The 24,623-nt window shown below is 52.1% G+C and overlaps 1 protein-coding gene across 10 annotated transcripts in view; it reads left to right on the plus strand.

The window, feature by feature from the left end:
- The window catches only part of PALD1 (phosphatase domain containing paladin 1), a 98,468-nt gene extending 87,834 nt beyond the window's left edge, over nt 1–10,634 (plus strand). For all 10 annotated transcript variants that reach the window (XM_057505943.1, XM_057505941.1, XM_057505947.1 and 7 more), the window contains 2 exons: nt 6,616–6,771; nt 8,851–10,634. In XM_057505943.1, the coding sequence (XP_057361926.1) occupies nt 6,616–6,771; nt 8,851–9,003 (309 nt within the window). In that variant the 3' untranslated portion in view covers nt 9,004–10,634. The remainder of the gene's footprint in view (nt 1–6,615; nt 6,772–8,850) is intronic.
- Nucleotides 10,635–24,623: the final 13,989 nt, after the last annotated feature.

The raw sequence follows: 24,623 nt of genomic DNA on the forward strand, positions 1-24,623 counted from the left end.
GAACCATTTCTGCCTTCCAGGGGGACTTGCCAGGTTTACTCAACAGCAAACATCCACTGAGCACCTACAGTGTGCCAGGCTGGGTTTCTAAGTGTGCACCGTCAGGTTTGGGATTTTCAGTGGTTTGAGAGGGGTCTAAATCTCAACCCCAGCATACCCTCAGTGCACTGCACGCTGCTGAGACCCTGCTGTCTGCCTGCTGGTGTCGCTGTCTGGGTTGTAGCTGTCACCAGAGATGCCTGTTTCTGCTGCTTATCTCTGTTCTGCTGTACAAGGACTCATCTCTGAAACTCTGGCTCCTAGACCCTGCCTGGCACAAGTAGGGCTCCACAAATGTCTCTCTAGTGAGTGGATGACTGGGTGGAAGGTTGAATAAATTGTATGATTAAATAGGAAACCTGATTTAGTCTTCTTTTTACCTTGTGGTTCTTTGTCCCTGTTGTTGGTCTTCCAGGAGAGGGCGCTCTTCTCCAGCAACAGAAGGAGCCCTGTGTTGGGGTTTGGAAATCCCAGGTTCTAGCCCTGGCTCAGCCGGTAACTCCCCCTGCGACCTTGGATCAATCCCTTTGGCCTGCCTGGACCTCTGCTTTCCATCTGTCACCTTGGGGGCTCTGCGTGCCTTGTAGGCTGGTGGTGAACAGTGTGAGGTGGGGTGTGGGGTGTGAGGTGGGCAGGGGGTCGGTGCTGAATCCCAGAGCCTGGCCTGGGGAAAGCAACATTTGCTCAGTGAATGGCACCTGGAGAAGCCCAAGGTGCCAAGGTTAGTCCCTTAAGCTTTGAAAGCACTGAACAAAATGTGACATCTTTGGAAAACCAGTTACCTGCTATGGGCCAAGGGCCATTTTTTCCCTTTTGGGGGCTAGGAATAGAGAGCTGCTGTGCGCTTGAGGCCCCACTGCCACACGGGCCTGAGGGTGGAATTTGCAGGGACTCATGGAAAGCCCCCAGAGGCAGCTGATGCTGATGGGTTGGGGCCAGTGTGTGCTAAGGAGAGTGCTGGCATTGCACTTCGAGAAGAAGGGTGGGGTTTGAGCTCTGGGTCCTGTCTCATATAGACTGATCATCTTCCAGGGCTGTCAGCTGCCTGCCCAGTCTGGACCCCACCTTACCTGGAGGGCAGAGGTCCCCAGGCCATGCTTGCACCTACTGTGTGGATGGGGAGAGGGCAGCGGGGAGGCCCCAGTAATGTGGGTGTTGTCTGGCTTGAGCTCACACCGGCCCTGTTCCTGGCGTTGCTTGCTCTTCTTGTTTCTCTTGGGCCCTGTTTTCCTGGAGGCTGTGCTGCATCCTGCACCTCTTTAATCTCAGTCTCCCTTTCTGGAAGGCAGGGGTGCTGATCGAGGTAACTCCAGGCAGTCTGTGATTCAGGGATTAATGTAAATGCAAGGGGCGACAAACATTTATTGTGCACCTCCCAAGTGCCAGGCACCAGGCTAGGGGCAGGAGATGCCATGTGAACAGAACATGCATGGAATCCACACTCCAGGGAGGGAGACCCACTGTGAACAGTATACAAGTCAGAGTCATGGCGTGTTGAGTAGAGATTCATCTGTGGAGGGAAGGGGTTGCAGTTTTACACAGGATCTGGGTCAGGAAGGGGCTTGATGACAAGGGGGCATTTGAACACAGACCTGAAAGGGGTGAGGGGCCAAGCTACAGTGACATACAGGCAGAGGATTACCAGTGCAAGTGCAATGGCCCTGAGATGGGGGCTGCCTGGTATGTTTGAGGGACAGAGGGAAGGAGCAGGGAGGGAAGGAGAGGAGGTCAGAGGCTATGGGAATGGGGTAGACCAGATGAGGCCTTGCCTGAGATTACATAGACTCTGGTTTCTACTCTTAGTACCAGAACATATGAGGGGCCAGAGCAGGCTGTTGATCAGGCAGCCAAGTTAATGCTCCAGCAGAGCCCTCCGATGCTGTGTTGAGAACTTAGCAGGAAGGGGAGTGAGGGTGGTGGCAGGGAGTGTCACTGCGATGAGGTGGCTCGGATGGGGTGGTTAGAGGTGTTTTGAAATAGAGTCAGTGAGATCCCGCTGGGTTGGATGTGGGTTGAGCAAAGGAGAAATTCAAGGGGGAGCGTCAGGTTTGGGCCTGAGCATGGGGAAGGTGGAGTTGCCACTAAGATGGCAGACTTGTGGTCGGGCAGGCTTGGGGGCGCCCAGGAGGTCCTCCTGGGACACGTGTGAATTTGAGAAGCCGAACTGATATCCCTGGGAGCCCTTGAGCGGTGCTTATATGCCTGAGTCTGGAGTCCTGGGTGGAGGTGCATATGGGAGAGTCCCCAGGGCCCAGTTTAGAATCTAAATGCTGGACTATGTTGAAGGTGTGACCTAGGGAGTGAGTGCTCAGTGACCAACTGGGCACCTGCTGCATAGCAGTCCTGGTCCCACAGCTCTGGTGGTGGTGGTGGCTGGTGTGTGTGTGGCAGGGGGGGGGGCAGAGATACAAACCTGGTAATAATCTGGTGCCTCCCTCTGGTTTATCGTTTTCAGGACCAGTCATGCCTTGGAGAGCAGATGAGGCTGAGAAGGCCAGGCTGTGGGGCTGGAGTGCTAAGAGCAGGCTTTGGGACAGGGGGAGCTTGTTCTGGGCCCGGAAGGACAAGTAGAACAGGGCCAGGCCAGGTGGAAGGGAGGGAACTCCAGGCAGGAGGAAGAGGGGGGTGAAAGTACAGAGGGGGGAGTGAAGCAGGGAGTGAGATCTGATTGCGGTGGAAGGGCGTGGGGTGGAGGAGAGCTGGGATTTTGGAGTTTGTTTCCCAGCTAGTAGAGCTGTGTCCTCGGACAGTTACTTAATCTTGCGGAGACTTACCTACACAATGAGATGACCCTCCTCTTTTACGGGGCTGCTGGGAGAGTGTAGAAGGATCTGATAGTCAGATCTGGATGTGATGAGCGCAGCTCTGCACATGGCATGCAGTAGGCCCTGGACACATCTGGAGAGGCTCATTAGCCCTGCCTCAGTGGACCTCTCCCACCTCTCCCACGTCTCCCAGAAAAGAGCAGAGCTTCAAGACAGCCATTGCTGGTAACTGGGCCCAAGTTGATGGCAGACAGACCTGAGGCTTGAAAGGCCTGAAATGCCCAGTTCACCGGCCACCTTTCCTGGGCCCCTTCTATTTTAGGGTTCAGTCCCAATGGAAGAAGAAGCCTTGTCTAGCCCCACCGCAGCTAATGACAGCCTGGCCTGCCAGGCCATTTAAAAACAGTGCCACTATTTTTACCAACAGGAGGTGGCTGGCCTGTCCTTCTCCCCAGACAGTGCCAGCATGGGGTGATTTTAAGGAAACCAGGGCCTTGATGGGAAGATGGGTCATTGTGTCAAATCACACACTGTGATCAGCAGGATGTACCCACGGAATCTTCCCAGCAGGCGGTCAGGCTTTACCTTTACCCAGTGGTCTAAATTTAAGAGATAATTCTACTCTACCTTGCCAGTAGGGCTTAGGAAGAATCACTGAATCTCTCCACCCCAAATATTCCTCATACCTAATCTTCTGTGGTGTCTCTGGGGACAGCAGGCCTCCGTCCCCATAGGAGCTGGGGCACAAGAGGATAGGGCTGGGGTGGCCATGCCCATGGGCCAATCCTATTGTAGAGGGCTTTTCATGCCCACTGGACATTTCTTCTGAGCTCTCCAATTGAAAGTAGTTTAAAATGGCTCTTGCCTGGGGAGATCACGGGTGATTTCTTCTTTCCAAGAAAATGTTGTTAAACAGGCTCCAAGCCTTTGGATGGAGATGGGAAGCAGTGTAAGGGATGGGGTGGTGAATGCTCAGTGCCTTGCGGCATGAATATCCATCTTTAGAGATAAGTAGAGTTCTATTGCCAAAGTTTTCATTTAGGTAAAATCTTGTTTCTGGTCCGCTCCCTTATTTCTAAACAAAATTGCATTTTTCTTGAGCACTTGGTTGGTTGAACCTTATAATAATAGGCGTCTTGCCCCAGTCCTGCCCCAGTCATCTTCCTGCAGCAGCCATGGGCCACTCTCACTGAGAGCCAACCTCACACCCACCAGAAGCTGTCACTGGCCCCTCTGTTTGTGGGTTCAGGGCTTGGCTTGGTTTCCACACCCAGCTCTGGGTCCCGGCCTCCTGCCGTGCCCCCTCCCCTGCTGCCACAGGCTGCCCACTCCGTGTACCTCAGACACACCTCCTCCCCTTCTCCTCCCCACCTCAGGGCACCTTCCTGCCCCACTTCCTCCTAACCCACCTCAGAGACAGCCGCCTCTTTGATGCCTGCCCTAGTCCGGCCGCCAGCCCTGCCTTGATCCCATAATCAGGCTGCTCTGGGTGCTTCACAGTTGTGTGCTGCTTCCCCGCCCCGTCTCCAGGCATCTCTGCCGAGCGCCTGTGCGTGCTTCACCCTCGGGTTGCAGCCCCCGTCCCTGTGCTCTAAGAACGAGTGGAGCAGTGTGGCTACTCACGGTCTGCAGGGCCTTCCTCGTGCCTTACTTTACTGAGCAGTCGTATCTCCAGAAATGTGGGAGCTGAGAGTTAAAACGGCAAAGCTGGGACCAGAACCCAGTTGTGTCTCCCGGGGATCCAGAGCACTGGCTGTGGGCCCCTCCTGGACCCTGCCCACTGTCTGCCTTCTACCTCTGCCCCACCCCCAAGGTGCCAGAGTTCCTTCTGGATAGTGTGGGTAGATGGTGGTGCAAGGTCCTCCACTCCTGAGAACCCAGGAGCAAAGGTGGTAGAGGCACAGAAGGCTGAGTGAAAGTAGGAGGAACAGGCCCACTCCAGCTCCCCATTCTTGGGGCTGTGGGTCATGGCGTGTCTGGGGTCGGGGGCCCAGCCAGGAGCCTTCCTGCAGTGGCCCCGAGGGACACACATAGGCTGACGTTGTATGCCTGCTCAGGAATGCTCCCAGCTGTGGCCCAGCTGTTGGGCGACCGCCCTTCCTGGTTCCCCGGGGCCCCGGGCTGGCTGTGCCCTCCCACGGATGTTCCTGGCGCCTGGGGGAACGGCTGCTGTGCCACATCCTCTTCCTGGCTCGGAGAGAGCTGCTGTGGGCCCTGGATGGGAGCCTGGGGGGCTTGGGGCCAGAAGGGGGCTGTGAGTGGGGTGCGGCGTCCTCTCCCCAGCCCCATCCGGTGGAACACACGTGTGGTGGATTAGAGGAGCACACTCAGGTGCGGTCACCCTGCAGGGGGAGAGCTGGCTCTGTGTGTCCTGAGCCTTGTCCCCGGCCTGCCCACTGAGAGCCTGGAGAGGGCTCCGTTTAAATCCCCTTCATCCTGAGCATTAATCTCCCGTGAGTCTTCTATTAATAGGTCACTCCTACCCCCAAACCTCCAGTGGCTCCCCAGCCACGGGGTTCAACCCTGGCCTCAGAGAATCACCCAGAGAGCATGTCACAGTCCTGATGCCGAGGCCCACCCCTCAGAGGCTCTCATTTGATTGGTCTGGGGTGAGGCCCAGGCATCTGCATGCCAGGGTTAGGAAGCTGGCATGGAGGGGAGACTTCCTTAATGTCAGGAATGGCTTCCACAATTGAGTGCCAACCTAGTTCTCCTTCTTGTTCCTGCACACCCTCACCCCAGCCAGGTCAGCCCCTGTCCCAGTCCCCGCCTGCTCTGCCACCCCATCTGGTGCTTGCTCTCTCCATCCAAACCCAGCTGAACCCTGTGCTCCCTGGGGAACTTGTCTGTCCCTTTGCTCCTCAGTGCGCGGCCTAATGCCATGCCCCGGAAGGTCTCAAGCTTGCTTGTTGAAAGAGCGGCGCCCCTCCACACACCTGAGTGCTCTTTCTTCCCTGAGCGGCTGCATCTCTTACCATCTGCAGCCCAGGTGGCCTTTCTAGGACCTGTCTCCAGCCTTGGAGAGGGTGAGCGCTGGGGCTGCATGCATCCCCTTTGGCCTCTGATCCTGAACCATTTGAGAAAAGGACAGGGATGTCAGTTATGGCCCAGTTGGGGTCAGAGGCCACGATGAGGTTTCTCCCCTTCCTTGACCACAGAGCCCAGGTTGAGGGAGGGGAGAGGGTCCGTGCGACATCCACAGTCAGAGCCCTAGGCTCAGCTTTGCCCACCTCTGTCCCGGCCCCTCCTAGGCCACTGATCAGGGCCCTCAACCACCCCTCCCTGGGGAAGTCCTGAGGGCTTTCGGGGAGCCAAGAGTCTCTCCTCTGGGCCTGTTGAGGCTGACAGGAGTTGGCACTAAGGATGCTCTCTAGTGGTTAGAGTGGGCATCTAGTCCCTGGTGCCTGTGGTCCCTGCCAACCAGGAGGGCCTCTCCACACCTCCAGTGTGATGGAGGGTGTCTGCATGGAGCATTCCTGTGGCAGCCTGTCCTTGTCTGGTTGCCTCTCAGGACAGGACAGTGGTTATAATTTCATGAGGAAATGGGGTTCAGGGAGAGCAGGTGGGTGGGCGGCCAGAAGGTGGGGGTCCCTGCCCATACCTCCCATGTAGGAATTGGGTTTCTGACTGTGGACACCAGCATCTGCTTTCGGCCTCTCCTGTAACCCGGACAGGGACAGCAGCCTCGGCCTTGCCATCTGGGTCCCTTCCTCCTGTCCTGGAGATATGAGGATGCATGTGTGTGGTGTGTACATGTGTCTTGCATGGGGATGAACCCCTGCTCTGACTCCCACCCTGGGCCGTCCTCTAGGCCAAAGCAGCCAAATCGGAGCAGGAGGCCCGGAGGCTGCAGCTGCGGAGCCTGCAGTACCTAGAGCGCTACATCTACCTGGTGCTCTTCAACGCTTACCTCCACCTGGAGAAAGCCGACTCCTGGCAGAGGCCCTTCAGCACCTGGATGCAGGAGGTGAGAGGTGGGGGGCTGAGGCTGCCCTGTGTGTCTCCCGTGGGGACCCCGGTGGCCAGCTCCCTGTGCGGCAGAAAGAGTTCCCATCTCATTCTACAGGAGTCTTCCATGTGGCCGAAGTTTTGTCGCATTCAGCTTTGGGTCCCAGCACAGTGGCAGGCCGTCGGTAAAAGTTTTGTGAATGGATGAATGAATGAAAAGGAGGATGGAGAAGACAGTGTGTGGGGCAGTGTGCTGGGCCAGGGCCTGCTCTGTGCATCCCAAGCCAACATTACCTGGATGCTTCCTGCCCATTATCGTGTTCACCCCTCACCTGTATGCTGCAGGGGGCAAGACAGCGTGGTGGCCTGGCTCCTGCCACTTTCCAGCTGTGACCTTGGACCAGTTAGTTAACCCCCTACTCTGCTGCCTTCAACATTAAAATGGAAATAATGTCAGCACCGCCTCAGAAGTTTTGGTGGGGTTTCCATGGGATACAAATAGCATGTCTGCCAGACCCCGTGCAAAAGCAGGTTGGCCTTGAATGGCAACTACTCTCATTCTGCAGAGGAGGGGACTGAGCACAGAGAGGTTAAATACCTAAGTAACTTGTTCACAGTCGGCACAGAGCTGGTTGGCTGGCCCCAGAGCCCACCGCGTCTGGCCTAGGACACCCTCCTCTCATTCCACCTCCACTGCCCTGCTCTCCGTGGCCTGCTGACTCTTTCCCATTCTTCCTCTGGCTCAGAGCTGCTGCCTCAGCCCCTCTAGGTCAGGAGAGAGGCCTCCCTCCCTCCTTGGCAGAGTGGCCTGTAATTACCACTCCACCAGGATGCTGACCCCTCCTGACCTCACCAGCCTGTCCTGGAAGTTCTAATCTGGACTCAGGGCTGGAATTAGCTCCCGTGGGACAGGAGGGCAGGAGAGCGGCAGCTGGTGACCCCAACCAGCGTGGGTAAAGGAAAGGTGCAGGGGCTTCGGCAGTGTGAGGATGGGGTCAGAGCTGCAGGGGGCCAGAGGCAGGGAGGCCGCTGCAGTGCCCAGTGGCAGGAATGGGAGCTGCTGGGCCGCTGTGCTGAAGCCAGGCCTTGAGCGTGGTCCTTGTGTGGATGAACGTCAGGAGACCTGTTGGGGAGCTGGGTCTCACCAAGACCATATCAGGGCCATCCTCTTGAGCAGGCCTGGCACAGCTTTGCCTTTGAGCCCCTGGCTGGGTTGGAGGTGGTGGGGATCCTAGGATACTTCTGCTTGGGTTCTTAGAGAATAGAAGTGGGGGATCCGGGGACTGGAGGGGAGCCTGGTGCCCTCCTCAGCTGAACCTGGGTGGTGGGTGGTGTGGATGTCAAGGCAGGAGAGTCATGCTGGTCCATTCAGGAGTGTGGGTTCCAGCACCCTCATTCCCTCTCTCCTAGGGATGAACAGAAGGTAGGAGTCAGAGTTGCCCAGGGACCTTTGTTCTGAGTGTAGCCTGCATCCTCCCCATCCACCAGGAGGGCGGGGAGAGAAGGGGGCCGGTTGTTGCAGGTTTGAGTCTAGTGCTAAGGCCTGGGCCTCTGGGCAACAGGGCTGCATGCACAGTGTCCAGGGAGGCCCCAGCTAACCCACCTGAGCTGAGGCTCACGGTGAGCCTGCCTGGGCCACACCCACTCTCATAGCTGAAGGGCTCTTGTGGAGCCCTGCATCCACGCGGCCTCCCGCAGCCCTCCCTGTGGGCCCCAGTTGTAATGCCTGGGGCTGGCCAGCCTGTGCTCCTGCCTGGCCCTGGGTGGTGTGGGCGCTGCACAGGCACAGGCATGCTTGGCCTCCAGTGCTCCCCCACTACCTGCTCCTTGTTGAGTGCCTCTGTGCTTGTGTAGCTCTCCACAGTGGTTCTGGCAGGCAGAGCTGTTTTCCCTGGTATAAGAAAACTGAAGCTCTAAGCAGCGGTTATAGTCAAAACACACCCTCACTCAGGTCACAGAGCTGGCAGGAGGCAGCGCTGAGCCCCATGCACCCCTGTGTGCCTTGGAGGGAGGGTACGGTCATGTGGCAAAGGGGGCAGGCTTGAATGACACCCTCCCTCACCTGGAATGTTGCCCCCATGACTGCTGTCCTCCCTAGGTGGCATCAAAGGCTGGAGTCTACGAGATCCTTAACCAGCTGGGCTTCCCTGAGCTTGAGAGCGTGGAGGACCAGCCCTTCTCAAGGCTGCGCCACCGGTGGCAGGAGCAGAGCCACTGCCCTGAGCCCTCCGCTGCGGGGGACTTCCTGTAGCTGGCCTCTGACCCTGTCCTACTGCAGGGCCCTGTGCCGGTTGGGGTCGAGGTGCTCTTCACTGGGGGTGGCCCTGAGGAAACAGAGAGACTGGGTTGGGGTTGGGGCTCCTTTTTTGAAAAAGCTTTTTCTAGGACAGTTGGCGCACAGTCATACCTTGTGAATGACAGGTGTGTGGACGACCTTCAGCAAGGCCAGGTGTGAGCGAGCACCTTGCAGCTGTCTGGTGTCAGCGCTCCAAGGGGCTCACTCCCCAGGTAGCCAAACAAAGCTCCTCACCACTTCCGTCGCCCCCTCACCCCTCTCAGCGCGGTTCTGACAGCCCTGGGTGGTGTGCAGAACAGACTCCGCCAGCCAGTGTTGGTTTCCTTCTCTTTCCCTCTCGCTGCTTGACCGCTGGAGCACTGTCCTCAGGCCCTCGGCTCCCTGGGGAGTGGGCAGGGCTCTGGATGGATCTGTTTCTTTACGTGCAGCTTTGCCCAGTGTTCTTGCCTCTAATGAGCCATCTCCAACCTGGAGACTTCAAGGGTGACCACAGGGCCTAGAGGGTCTGGCAGAGGCCTCTGCCTCCCCTCTTCCCTCCCCTCCCCTCGCTCCTATCCTGGGGCTGACAGGACTGCGGAGGTTCCTGAGGAGCTGGAAACATCAGGGAGTCCCTTTCAGGGGACGGAAGAGCTTCCGGAAGGTGGATGCAGCCTTGCAGAAGAGGCCTGTTGCATTTCCCTGGGAGCCCGGGCAGGGGGTGCCAAGGAAGCCAAATCCCCCAGTCGCGGGTGCCCCTGTACCTCCTCGCTGCTCCGCCAGCCCAGGGCGGCCCCATGTCCCGACCCGCTGTGACAGGAGCCCTGAGGACTGCTGGGCGACCCTGGGTGAACAGTGGAGAGTGTGAGGGTGGGCTAAGGAGGAGAGCTCCCTGGATTCCAGCCACCCTTGCTGAGGACCATTGTGAGCTGCCTTCCGGAGGGAGCAGAAGGGGCCAAGTGCTGCTGAGCTAGAGGCCAGGGGGTTCTGCTCTGTCCGCAGTGGGGAGGCTGCTGGGAGAGGCAGGCAGTGTTGAGTCCTGTAGCTCTTCTGCTGACATCCAGGGGCTGAGCAGTGTGTGGCTGTCCACCTGGCTTGGCTCCTGGGGCCAGGGAGGCCTGTCTTTGGTTGGGTGTGTGAACTTCTGCAGAAGGAGAGGTGGATGTGTCACTGGTCATGATATTTGAAAAATGGGAGAGGAGGCTGGAGTTGTCCACTTGTACCTAGTATTGGAAAGGGTTTGGCCGTCTTGGCTGAATTCATTTGCAGAACTACTGTATTTCTGTTCACTACCTTTTCAGATTTGTTGGTTTTGTTTTACTTTTGCATGTATTAAAAAATTTTAATTTCTTTGCAGACAAGATCTAGATGAGGGGTCAGAGATGAGGGCTGAGCTGGGAAGATCCTTCAGTTTTCACAGTTGGCCCTGACTTTCACCTGTGCTGGGACCACTGGCCAGTCACTCTGCCGCTCTGCCTCAGTTTCCCCATCTGTAAAATGGGAGAATAATACTTGCCTACCTACCTCACAGGGGTGTTGTGAGGATTAATTTGTGATTATTATTTTTTTTTGTACAGAGCTTTTGAGCATTAAAAGCACCTAAATGTGAAGTGTGCCTGCTTGCTCATATTTTTAATGTGGGGCAGGTGTTATGGAACTAACAGAAGCTGGGGTCCCTGCTCCTTCAGGGTAATGGCAGGTGGGTAGAGTGGTCGAGAGCACCTGCCCTTTTGTTTCAGAGTCTCAGAGAAGGTGAGTTTTTCCAGACATCTATGTCCTCCTTTCATACTCCCAATCATGCCTGACTATCTGTGGATGCCTAGGGCTATCATGCTGAGCCCCTCCTTGAAGAAAGCAACTTATCAGACTAATTCATGCTACAGTGTAGGGAAATGGAGCAAGGTAGAATTTCAGAGGCTATGAAGGAGGGTGGACTTCAGCCTCTACTATCGTCTCTCATTCCCTGCAGGCTCCACTTGGCCCCTGCAGACCCCTGAATGCGTGAAAACACTTGCATTGAGAGACTGGTGTATAAAGAGGCAGGGGGTAGAGTGAGCCAGAGATAGCATCCAAGCTATCCCGGGGTTAGGGGGACAAGACCCTCTGGGTTATAGTTCTGAGGTTGGACTGGAACCCTGAGCCCCCCCTGTGCTGGGGTTGGTGGTCTCCCCAGCCTGGGAGGGAAAGCCTCCTGGGTTAATTTCCCTGCATAGCAGAGTCCAGGGCTGCTGTGTGTGACTTTGGAATTGCAGTGCAGAGGTGTACACACCAGTGTACGTGCAGGGAGTGGGAGCGGTTCTGTGCTTCCCTGCCTGGCTTGGGGGGTCTGGGTGGGCTATGCAGGAGAGGGTGTGTGCTTACATGTGTGCCCCAGGCTCCCCAGGCCTGCTCCCACCTGCGGTAGGGTAACCAGCAGGTACCCGGACAGCACCAGCTCATGCTCAGTGGCTCCTCTGGCCCAGGGCATTGGAAGCGTCTGATTAAATAAGGTGAATGTGTGTTAACTCTAAAACGGCCCCTGACATAGCAAGTACACAGTTGGTTTTAACCAGCTTTGCAAAGTCCCTCTCCAAGCCCATTGTGGGTGCTCATGAGTCGCCTACCACATAGCAGGTCCCCGTCATGTGGCATCCCTGCTGCTTCCAGGATTTGAGACATCACCATGCCCTCCCCTGCATCAGGTGCCCAGGCTGAAAGGGGTTGGTTGAGACGAGGCCTTGGGTCTGTGTTTACTTGGAGCTAAGGAGCTACCAGGTCCCTGTCCCTGATGGAGGCCCTCTGCCAGCTTCTCTGGCCACTTAGTACTGTGTGATACACACCCCTCACAGCTATAGCTTACACACAGCAGCTACAACTGTCTTTGTTCGAAAGAGTTCGCTGTTAAATGAGACCTGGAGTCCAGCTGAGGTGTCACGGAAGTTGTGACATGGAGACAGGAGGCTCCTTAAAAGTCAGGCAAGGTTGAGTGAGCCAGTGAGCAACAGCAGGACGTACCCTCGGGGTGCACGAATTCTGTCCAGGTCTCCTCCGGTCCTAGAGGAGCCAGTAGGAGGGGACAGAGACCCTCCTTAGTGTCTCACGCAGCTGTTCTCTTAGGAAAGCCACGAAGACTTTGATAATGACTAGCGGAGGTGTTGGACAGCCTAGGGGCACGGTGCAGATGGTATGAAAATTGTGTCAAGTTGACTGGGCTGGAGGGTCCCTAGGTACTTGGTCAATCATTAGGGTGTTTCTGTGAGGATGCTTTTGAATGAGATTAACATTTGTATTAGTAGGCTGAGGAAAGGACATTGCTCTATGGTGTGGGTCGGCCTCACTCAGTCAGTTGAAGGCCTGTATGTAACAATAGCCCAACCCTTCCCTGAATAAGAGAATTTGCTTGCTCATGGCCTTCAAACTAGAATTGGGACACCAGTGCTGCAGCTTTTGGGCTCATCAGCCTGCATAATCGCATGAGCCAATTTATTATAAGAAATCTCTCTCTATATATATATATATGACTTACACTTATTGTCAAATCACTATGCCTTTACCTTTTGAAACCTACTAATGGCTGTATAACATTTCATTGTGTGAATAATTTTTAAAACCAATTCATTTATTCTAGGGCACCTAGATTACTTTGTTGCTATTTACTTTTTTTTTCTTTTGAGGTCAAATTTACCCACTAAAAATGCACAAATCTTAAGTGTACCATTTGGTAAGTTTTTACAGATATGTACACTGTGTAACCCAAACCCCCAAGACATAAAACCTTACATTTGGATTATTTTTTCATGTTAAAAATTATAAGCAATACTTCAAAGAACATCTTCAAACAAATCTTTGTGCAGGTCAGAGTTAGAACTGCTTAGAATGCATATTACTGGAAATGGTCCCAACCAGCTTGAGCAAAACAGGGCACTGTAAAAATATTGTCAGTAGAAAGATCTCCTGGGACCCCTGGTAGGAATGTACAGGGTCTTGGGAGGACCAGAATTGGGAAGTGGAACACCATCCTGGGAGCCCCAGAGGCCCTCTGCAGCAGACATGGGCTGCACTGCCCTGCTTTCCCGTCAGGAAAGCCCTTGACACCACCTCCAGTTGCCTCTCCTTCAGACCTGTCTCGTGCCCAGGCCATGCTCCCCTGGTGACTTCTGCCCATTGCCGGGTGCCTCCACCCAGCCTTGCCCGGTCTGGCCAGGAGTTCCTCAGAACGACACGGCAGTGTGGATGTGGGGCCCTTCCTTCTCTCCTTTCCCGGGTGTCGGGACTGCAGGGTGGTCCTTCCTGCCTTCTGCTTCCTCCTTTATCCTTCCCAGGAGTTTCCCGGATGAATCTCTGGCACACTGAATTTCATGGTGGTGTCTGCTGCTATGAGGACCTGAACTGCACACCTCACTCTCGGCCCCTCTGAGCAGCTGCTTCGTCCCTCTTTGTGGTGAAGTCAGCCTTCTCTGGCACTGCTTGGGCAGAATGAGCACGGCAGACTGAGTTCCGTCTCTCCTGCACTGCCCTGCCCTCCCATATCAGGTGAGGGGCCACTGGCCCTGTTGACTGTGGCCAGGAAATTGTCACTCAGTCTTCCCTGTGGATGGGGTGGGTGGAGAAGGGAAAAGGACTGGGGGTTGGGACCCCCAAATCTGTGTATGGCGGTATAAATAAGTACAGGGAATGCCCATTCTAAAGGTTTTTGACATGCACTCCATTGATCCTCCAGTAATGCCCGTTTTAGTTTCAAATGATAGTTAACGAGCAAGCTGTTTCTCAACCCTTGCCAGCACTGCCTGGTAAATTTTTCTTAAGTTCTTGCTAGTTTTGTGGCTCAGAATAGAATCTCATACTTACTTAATTTTATCTTTCTTTTTTAACATAATAATGACATTAAACTTTTTTCATGTTTATGGACATATATATTTTCTCTTTTATGAACTGTCTTTGTGTCCTTTGCTGACTTTTTCTTTGGGATGTTTGCCTTTTTTCAAGATGCTAACACTTGATTTCTCACAAATGTCGCATTATTTTTAGCTTTACAATCTCGTCAGGCACATGTGTTCCCTTAGAGACTCTCCTCTCCATTCTTCTGTGCCCTCGGTCTGCACTGCAGCCAGTCCGTCCCCAGACCAGTAACCTTTGCTTATTTGCTTGTTTTACTATTTTAAAGTATCTATAAAATATTTGAAAAAAATTATTTTACTTTCTTAGAGTGCTTACATTTGCAGGCACAATATTTGGCTTTGTAGTCATCATTCCATTCAATACTCCAGCAATACCAGCAGGTCATCTTACCTCCATTCTGGAGGTGGGGATACTGCAGTCCAGAGTGTCTGATTCCAAGCCCTTGCATGTTTCAGAGGGAGATGTTGGAACCGTCTCTGGGTACTGGAACCCGCTGAGGTTTTCAGTGATGGGGAGAGAAATGTCAGTTCTGACAGAGTATTCTGGCTCTCTGTGGTTGGCTCGGGGTGGAGGTTGAGGGGAAAGAATGATTTCTTTGAAAACCCTTCCTCAAGGACTCGTGGTTTTCGGACTCAGTGCTCTTCAAACCCCTGTGTACTTTCAAGAAGTTCCCCTCAGCACCCACAAGAAATGCCTGTTTCCTATGAGTCACGCTAATAGATGATCTGTGACATGGGGCTTCTAAGGTTCACTTTGCACCTCCTCTTGGCTTATTCTTGCCTTTTCCAGCCACTCCTTAACCATCTCTATGTCTCTGCTCTACAAAAGTGATTTTCATTCTTTCTTTGAACTAAATGAGGCAATCTTCTCGGCTGAATTAAACACCAACAATTTGTGAAAATATCCATATCCCCCTTCCCACCCCAACACTTGAGGCCATCAGTCTTTTTAATTTTTGCCAATCTGATAAGGAAAAAAGTAGTCTTTTATTTTTATCTCAGTATGACTTTTCTAATTCTAATGAGATGGAACATCTTTTCATGTTTATTGGCCATTGGGATTTACTAGCTTATGTATCTACTGGGTTGTTTGTTTTAAATTAATAGGCACAAAATTTTAATACCATCTGTTTCATTCATAGATAGGTAGTTAGATACACAGCCAATTCTTTCACACAGTTGATCTGGTCTTGTAACTTTTTTACAGTGTATTTTGTCATAGAGAAGTTATATGCTATGATGTAATAAAATGGATGCATTTTGTATTTTCTATCTTGTGTAAGCAGACCTTCCCAACCCACGGTGATGTATCTATTTCCCATGTTTTCTTTGGTTATTTGTACAGTATTGTCTTTTATGTTTAGCTCCTTAATTCATTTGGAATAAATTTTTGTGAGGAATGACATGAGATTGAGAATATAATTAATTTTTTTTCAGATGGGTATCCAGTTGACCCCATGTTATTTACCAAGTAGCCAAGTCTCCCTACTCCTTCATCATACTTTAGGGCCCCATGTGTATGTGGGTCCACAGAGTAGGCATTGTCCCTAGCTTCCATTCGCCTCCCAGTAGCCATCTCTTGACTCCGTCCTCAGGAAGAACAGGGACCAAGGCTTGAGTCAACCTGTCCATCTCACTGTCCTGAGCACTGTGATTGGCTCAGGGCTGAGCACGTGACTCAGCTGGCCGATTAGGCTGAATCAGGGATTATCCTGAGCGCTTGCCCGGGGGACCAGAAGAGCAGTAATTACGCTTGCTGAACTTTAAGGGGAGAGGCTGGACGTGGCTATAGTTGTCACACAGCCAAGAGGTGAAAATAAGGCTGAGAATGAAACCAATGAAACTGAGCTGAGAGAATTGACCGAGCTTCTGCACCTTATACTTGGTGCCAGGGTGCCTGTTCCCCGAGAACTTTTAATTAGCAAGCAATTCTCTTTGTGCTGAAGTGAGCTGCCATGTGCCCTGTCAGTGCATGGCCGTTACAGTCTGTATCTGAATTCTTCACTCTCTCCCATCGATCTTTTTTCTTTTCAAGTCTCATTGTTTTTCCTCCTCCCACCCTGCTCCATCTCCTACTTTGACTTCCAAATCAGTTTTAGAATCAGCATGTCAAGTTTTATTTTTAAATTCCACTGATACTTTAGTTGGGATTACATTTATTAGCTAACTCAGAACAGACTCTTCAAACAATATGGAGTCCTCCTGAGGAAAATGTGTTTTTTCCCCCAATATTTATTAAGGTTTCTTTTGTGTCTTTCAGTAAAAGTTATTGATACTCTTCTTATAAGTCTTGCCTGTTTCTCATAGAGTTGAATGGTTTTTAATAGTTTTTTTGCTCTTACGGATTTTTTTCTATTGCAGTTTCAAATTGAATTTGAGCACATTCCTGAACTATCTCTGTTTTTTTTTAATTCTCTCAGATTTGGGAGATAGACAATTGTATTATCTGAAAATAATTAATTTCTTTCTGACATTTATAATTAGCATCTCTTTTCTTATTTCATTATATAGACTAGACCCCCTCTGACTGCAAAGGGTCCCAGCAACATGGCCCACGGGGTCAGCCTCCAGAGATGGGGATGGTGGAGAGAGACAGAGAATCACCAGCATAGCCTTCTTCCAAGCACTGCATGTATGTCATCACCTCCAGTCGTGCCACAGTAGCCTGAGGAGGTAGGCATAGTATTGTCCTCATTTTACAAAGGAGGAAGCCCAGGCACTTTGATCCAGCGACTCCTGGTATTCTTCCCCACCTCTAGAATTTACCCCTGCCCTCCTCTGTCTGCTGCACCTCATCTCCTTTCTTTGGCCCCTTCTCATGCTTCAAGTTCAACTGGACTCAGGTCTCCTCACCACTATGACTTGATTACCCTCTGGATAATTACAGAAAGCGTTCTGATTTCTCAGGCATGCTGCACCCACAATTCCCCCAATGTTTCATTATGAAAAATTTCAAACGTATGGGAAAGTTGAAATAATTGTATCAAGAACATCCATGTGCCTCTGTGCCCACTTCCCAAAAGCACTTTTCACACTGTTGTCCACCGACTTGTCTATAGCCTCCGCTGACTTGGGAATTTTAAAGAGAAGGGCTGCATGTGATTTGGCTTTTGTCTTCAGGTTCTGTAAGGACCTGGCACATGGAATGTGGTCAGTAAATGATGGATTAATAATTCACAAAGCTTTTTGTGCCAACTGGGAAAGGAGGAAGGGATTTTCACTTACTGAATGTTTGTGGGTAGTTTTGTGCATCCTATCAGGGCATTGCATATCATTTCATTAAAATATATGAAATCAGGCAAGGCAGGGATTACTTTCTCTATTTTATAGACTAGGAGAGGTTTCATAATTTGTTCAAGGCTTCAGTTGTCTCCCTCAGGGAGCTGGGATTCAGATAATCAAGCTACCCTGAAAGCCCATGCAGCTGCCTTCCCCATAAGTAGGAGGGTTGGTACTGTATTTATGCAATTCCAAAGACCCTAGGACCTGGGGACTAGTAGCTATAAAAATATTTTTGAAAGAATGAATGAATGAACTTTGGAGAATATTTCTTATTACTGGGATTCACTACTGGAATATGGCATTCAATACCAGAAATGCATTAACTATTGGAATATGACACCTGAAAGGAGCTCATACTTCACCCCAACCACCCTCTTCATTTAGCAGATAAGGAGTCTATGGCTGGAGGGCAGTGACTCACCCGAAGTCATACAGGGAGCTAAGGGCAGAGCCAGAGGGCTGACTCCCTGTTCAGTGCTCTTTTCCCTTCTTCTAAAAATCCACCCAGGCCTCTAGATTAACCACACATTAACCCAGAGCCTGGAGACCCAGAGAAATGGCATTTCCTAAGAACTGCCCTGGGTCTCTGGGTACCTATCCCGGCACTTGCAGGTGGAGCCTCCTTCGTCTTCACTGAGGGTTGTATAGGCTTCGGAGGCTTCAAGTTGCACCTGAAATTGTTTCTTTTCTCTTCTCAGGAGAGGATCCAGAGTTTACATTAGGCTCTCAAAGCTAATACAACAGCTGTGACCCTAAAAACATGGGTGGGGGGCCTCCCTTTTGTGTTCTCTCCAGCGGTTCCCCACCTTTTTGATGGCAGAGACAAATAGGATTTTCAAAAGGATATATTAGGCTGCAAATTTTTGCCAAGTAAGCCCATTAAAAAGAAACTTTAAAGCTGCTGGAGCTGGCCAGGCAGAAGTTCTGTTGGGTTGCTGGGTGGTGATTTCTACTGGGATGGGCACTGGTGGTGGTTGTCCTGGTCTGGCCAGGTGGGTATGAACTCAGGTGCATTTATGTGCTTCACAAGGGAAGGTCCATCATTGTCCCCAGGGATAAATTTCCTCACAAGGGTTTAGGAATCTGAAGAGGATAGGCTCCAAGAGGCCAAAGCAACTTGCTGCCTCCTACCCCCTTGGAAGGGAAGCCCTGGTGATGGGGGGCTATGGGAGCACTTGGTGGGACTGTGGGTCCATGCAAGCACTGGGTGGAGGGGGGCTGTGGCCAGGCAGAGGACCACATTCCCTCTGGTTGCTCGGGTCCCTCTGTCCCTCCCTTCTGCACTAGGCTGTACATTCCAGAGAGGCCTTTGTCCCTCCTGCCTTGACTTCCCCATCAGCACACTGGCTGGCAAATCTCCCTGGCTAGGCACCCTCTCTCCTCAGCTAAGGACAGGCAGGAGGTTTCCAGGGGAAGCTGGCTGAGGAGGAAAGTTGGCTCCAGCAGGAGCAGGTCTGTAAGGTGGAGAGGTGAGAGCCGCAGGCTGTGGAGCAGGGTCCTTATGTCCCTGCAGCTCTGTGCATAGCAGTGTCTCTGAGTGTTCCTTGAGCAAACAAGTACTATTGTGAATCTAATATGTGCCTGGAAAATTGCTTCAACCCTCCCAGACTCAGTTTCTTCATCTCTCAATAAAACTATTGATGCTCTTCAGCCCTAGACAGCCTCTTTGAGCTCAGGCAGGATATCCCTCCTGTCTGCAGATCTGGCGGAGGACTGATAAGCAGGGCCTCTTTCCAGGGCTGCTGCATGCAATGTGTTTGCAGACACTTCCGCCTCAGGTCCTTTCCTGCACATGAACGCCTGTGTGATCGGGAACCCTAGACTCAGGGGAAGCCACTTGCTCAGGGTCATTTACTAAGAGATATTACCTACCACATGCATCTGGTCTGAAAAAGCTTTGGGAATGCTGTTCACTCCAGATGGTATCAATAAGCGCCCTCCTGCCTGATTTTGTTGATACAACAAAGATGATAAACAAACATAGTTTCTGGAAATAGTTGGGGGACATAATTAGAGAAGACATGACCAAAACGTCTAAATCACTGACCCTTTTCAAGGAAAGCCCTAGTATTATTTTCAGGTACACTACGAATAATAGGCAAGAATCAGCTACCGTTTGACCTAGTTGAGGTCTCTACAGCACCTGCTTAAAGTATGAGATAAGACTCATGGTTTATACATTAATTTGCATGGTTTGCTTAATAAGCACATTTGCATGGTTTAATAAGTGGTTCCAAAGGACTTGAAAGCCATTTTGGGTTTTTAACAAAGTTATAGAATTCCCTGTCTTCTCATTTGTCTTGTGAATTGGTTCAGCAAACTATATTTTTGTTTTGTTTTTGAAATCATAAACAGATGTTTATGTTTAGACTGCTGGCCCCAGCTTAAACACAGGCTTCTCTGTTTCTCCTCTGCCCAGCTTGTCCTTTAAGGGGTGGGAGGGGGAGTTCTAACCAGGCTGGAGTCACTGGGCCTTTCCCCTGAGCTGCCTCCAGAGACTGGTGCTTCCAGAGTTAGGCCTCCTGGGGGAGCGGAGGGCCCTTGGACAGCAAGGAGGTGGACTGGGGCTTTCTGGGCCTGTCTGCTTGGCCTTGAGCAAGTCCCCTTCCTATCCTGCCTGTGGGGTCCTTACTTGCCAGCTGAGGGGGTAAGACAGAGAGAAAGAGTCAGTGTGCCCAGCAGGCTCAGAGAGTGCTCAGAGAATGCCCGTGCCTGCTTTTCCTTCAGGCTCCCTGGAATTCCCAATCCAGCCTCCGCTCCCCTCCTCTGGCCCTGAGGCTGGGCAAGGGAGCTGGGGGTGTAGCTCAGTGAGTGCCCCGGGGAGGGGAACCAAGGGTGCCCCTGGTTTTAACCCTGGTCATTTCCACATGCTGAGAGGGGCTTGGCCAGGGCAGGCTGAGCCAGAGCAGAGGAGTGGGGAGCCAGGGCAAGGAGGGCCCTAATGAGGCTTTGGCCCTGGCTAGGAGAAGAGGAGAGATTTAGGGCGCCTGGCACTGCCACAGGTCTGTAGTAGCTGGGGCATCAATGCCAAGGGAAGACAGAGTGGGAACAGGAGCAGGACACACCCCCCAGCCGTTGGCAGCAGAAGCTAAGGTTCAAATCTCACCTTTCCTAGCATTAAGCAACTGGGAGATTTTAGGCAAGTTATCAGACCTTTTTAGCCTCCGTTTTCTCTCTGTGAAATGGGGCCCTTAGGAAAAGTGAATGAAATAATAAATATTTACATAGGGCCTGTGCCATAGTAGGCAGGTAGGTAAATGGCACATAAAGGTAAAACCCAAAAGCCCCTGAAATCCCATCTTCACCCTGACAATTTATTATGCATTAGTGCCTGGGGCTGGCTCTGGTCACAAGTCTCTTCCTTCAAATGCATTGCTCCCCATGCGGTGGGTCTCAAGTGGTTTCGAGATACAAGGGGGAAAAGTTGGGGTGCAATTGGCCTTTCTTGGGGGACAGTGAGGAGGCTGTTCCTCTGTAAAGGGAAGCCCAGAAGGTGAGGAGCAGGGAGCTGACATCTCTCCCTCTAGCCCAGCCTCAGTGATTCCCAGTCCTCTTTCTGAGGAGCAGGGTTCTGGGGCTGCCTGTCCCCATCCCTTGCCTCACTGTCCCCTTCTCCCCCACCCCCAGCCTATAGTCCTGTGGGGAGGAAGTTCATGTTAACATTCAGTCACTCACTGCTATTTATGGAGCACCTACTATGTGCCAGGCCCATGCTAAGGACTATGGAGATGGTGGTGATAGGAGATGAGACAGCGTGCCAGGGAAGACATCCTGAGGCCAGCACAGGTGGCCACCCCTTCAGCTTTCTCCCCCCACAAGAGGGAAGGCAGAGACAGCTACGAGACTGTGGAAACAGTTTGGTGGTTTCTCAAAAGCTTAGACGCAGAATTACCAGATGACCCAGCAGTTCCTCTCCTTGGTGTCTGAAAGAAGGGAATGCAGGGATTCCAACAGCTACTTGCACCCCCATGTTCACAGCAGCATTATTCACAACAGCCCAAAGGTGGAAGCGACCCACGTGCCCATCACTAGATGAGTGGATAAGCATAGTGATGCGTACATTCTTACTGTAACGTGTTAAGGACTATACATGTATTAGTACATTTACTCTCCCCAACAAACCTGAGGTGGCTGGACTTACCCCATTTCAGAGGTGAGGTACCCCAGAAAGCTGAATATTATTCAGCCATAGGAAGAATGAAGTCCTGACACATGCTACAATATGGATGGACCTTGAGAACATTATGCTGAGTAAAAAAAGGCAGACACAGATGACAAAACTGTGTGATTCCACTTATATGAGGTACCAAGAATAGGCAGATTCATAGAGACAGAAAATAGAAGTTACCAGGGGCTAGGGGGAGGTGGGAGGTGGGAGGGGAAGCTACAGCTGGATGGATAGAGGTTTGGTGGAGGTGATGAGAAAGTTCAGGTATAAATAGTGGTGATACTTACACAATGTTGTCAATGATTGAATGCACTGAGTTGTTCTCTCATAATGGTTAAAATGATAAATATTATGCTCTGTATAGTTTATCAAATTTGGAAAAAGCCAGTGGCAGGGTGGCATGGGGAGACTGCCTGCTCTGAGAGCATCCCCCTCCAGCGGGCCCTCCTCAGCCACTTGGAGGCATCGTGTGGGAGACAGTTGTGAAGACCTTGAAGGAGACAGTGGAAGCTACCCTCTAGGTGCTTCAGGAGTCAGACGGAGGGGCTGGGGGAGAAGGTACTGAGTAAATGTGAGGGGAAGACCCTCAGCCTTCGGGGGTACCTGATCTCTAACATGGGGTAAGTCCAGCCACCTCGGGTTTGTTGGGAAGAGTAAATGTACTAATATATGTATAGTCCTTAACACAGTACAGTAAGCACTCAAGAAATGTTATTTATTAGTGTTTCATTTGTGGTGTTAGTGAGAGAAAAATAACAAAAGTGAAATGGCATGGAACGCAGTGAGGTCTCTCAATTACTCCAGCTTGGAAAAATACTTTAGAAAATGAAATCCCATTTTCTAAAATGGGACATGCAGTCCCATTACCATGAGGGAGGGCGAGGCATGGGTGGCAACATCATCCTCCTTCGTTGCTGCCTCCCACCAGTGGCAGGACACTGGGTGAAGGTCCCCACTCCTAAAGGTGCTGATTTCTGAGACAATAAAAGGAAAGGGAGGCACCGATGTTCTCCTGGGGGTCAGCCTCATTGCATGACGGGTGCCTCACGGGGCGTTCAGATTTCCCAGGGGAAAAGCTGGTGTCCTGCCAGCAAGCTGATGTCACTGCCTTTTTAAGATGAAACTGGGGACCAGCTGTGTGGAGATTAACTGTGAGCCCAGCTGTGCTGTCAGAGCGCCACAGTAAACACATTCCGTCCGATTAAGGCTCAAGGCAACAGCAGCTGTTCCGGTTCCGGCCTGCTGGGGACGCGGGTCTGGGCCTTTGGGAAGAGAAAGGCAAATGGAGCCTGGCTGCCTCCAAGCATCGGAAAGCGGGGCTCACAGGGTATGCCCCCCGCACGCCCAGCAGATTCGGGGTGATGGGGCTCTTGGGGCCACTCAGCCACATACCCTGAGGGTCATGGACTAGGCGGTCTAGCGCCTCCCAGAGGGAAAGCGGTGCAGAGGTCATTGTTCCAGCTCCTTATTTTACACCTGGGACCCTGGGGTCTGATCTGCAGGGGGTTTTATGTGATTGCAGGGTACTAGAAAGAGCTGATTGGTGTTGAGGCTCAGTCCTGGATCAAATTCAAGGGTCAGATGATCAGTCGATCTACCTTTGGCTAGTCTGGGGTGAATGTGTGGCTGGGGTCATCTCATCTGTGGCCTGGGTTCAGTGTTACTTCTTGGCTGCTCAGAGGGTCCCGTCCTGTCTGTGAGGGAGGTTGATCTATCTTTTTGTGTGACACTGACCCCAACCACCCCATGAGACTCTCACCTGTGACCCTGGTTTCAGCTGCACTAGACCCACTCCCCATGCTGAAAAGCAACAAGCCAGGGAGACACAGTCTGTCCCTGCCTGTGTATGAGCCTCCATGTGCTAGGAAGTCTTGGCTAGAAAGGACCTCAAAGGCAGTGGGGCAGGACTGGTAGAAGGTTAAGGGGGTGGGCCTGGCCTTCTGGCGTCACAACTTGCCTAGGCTATGAAAGAGCTGCCCCAGCTGGAATTGACTCAGTTGTGACCGGGTCTCCTGAGAAACAAGGTCTATTAGATAACAGTCAAGAGCTGTCTTTCATCTTCCATGAGAGGTTCTTGCTTCTGTTGCCAGTAACAGAGATGGGGACAGCTGGCCCAGTCCCACGTCCCCCTCCACCGGGCAGTGTGTGGCCCTTCTGTGCTCCTTCACAGAGGGAGGAGTGAAGGGTAGCTGTTGCCTGGCCTACAATCTGTCTAGTGGTCTTTTTGCCCACCAAATCAGAGACAGGACCAAAAATTTAGACACAGAATCCCTGACCCACCCCCAGGCCCAGGCATCACAAGGAGGCAGGTTTCTGTCATATGGTGGCTCATGGTTAGAACCTCATACATGTACAACAGCTACCTCTGTAGGTAATGAGCGGTCTGCCTCTGGGACTGTTCAAGCAGAGGCTGGAAGGTTCTTTGGTAGATTTCACTGGTTCATTGACTCATTCACTTACTCATCTAGTCATCCCTCTAAGATTTTTTGAGCATCAAATGTATGCCAGGGGCTGGACTTGTTGATTCAGCTGTGACTAGGATAGAAATGGTCCAGGCCTCTGAGTGTTGGGATAGAGAAATACTGAGGATCACGGGAGGGGGCATAGGGGATCCTGGCCTAGCCCTGGAAGCACGGGAAGGCTTCCTGGAGAAAGCCACCCTTGAAGCAGAAGGCTGAGGAGGACTTAGGGTGGAGGGGAAGAGTTCCAGAAAGAGGAGGCCGTGTGAAGGGCTAGAGAGAGTATGGGCAACAGAGGAACCAGTTAGCTCAGTGAGGCAGGGCTTAGGAAGGGGAGCAGATTTGAGAGTGAATTCAGAATGTGGGTCACATTAGGGGCTTTGAGTTTTATCCCTTGAGCCACAAGGAACCAATGAAGAGTTTTAAGTAAGGCAATGATGTGGTCAGGTGTGTGTCTTTAGCTGACTTTCCCAGGGGCAAACCTTGAGACTCAGGGATTCACAGGCAGGTAGTTTCTGTGGGTAGTGATTCCAGAAAATACCAGCAGGGATGTGGGGAATTGAGACAGGAAAGGGAGACAGCCAAGAGAGCGTGTGTGGTCAAGCCAGTCACCATTGTGGGTACTGCATTAGCCCTGCTGGGGAACTCAGAGCCACTGTAGAATATGCGCATCAAGGTATTTATGTACCACTTCCCATCAGCCTTGGTTGAAGGCCGTCCTGGGCTGTGTGGGGCATGGACACTGTTCCCCAGCACTTCTGGCCTTCCCTTAGGGTGGGCTGAGTGGGCTCCAGTGTGGGCCCTTAGGCAGAG

This window comes from Manis pentadactyla, chromosome 8 (assembly GCF_030020395.1).
Source record: "Manis pentadactyla isolate mManPen7 chromosome 8, mManPen7.hap1, whole genome shotgun sequence".
Lineage (NCBI taxonomy): Eukaryota > Metazoa > Chordata > Mammalia > Pholidota > Manidae > Manis > Manis pentadactyla.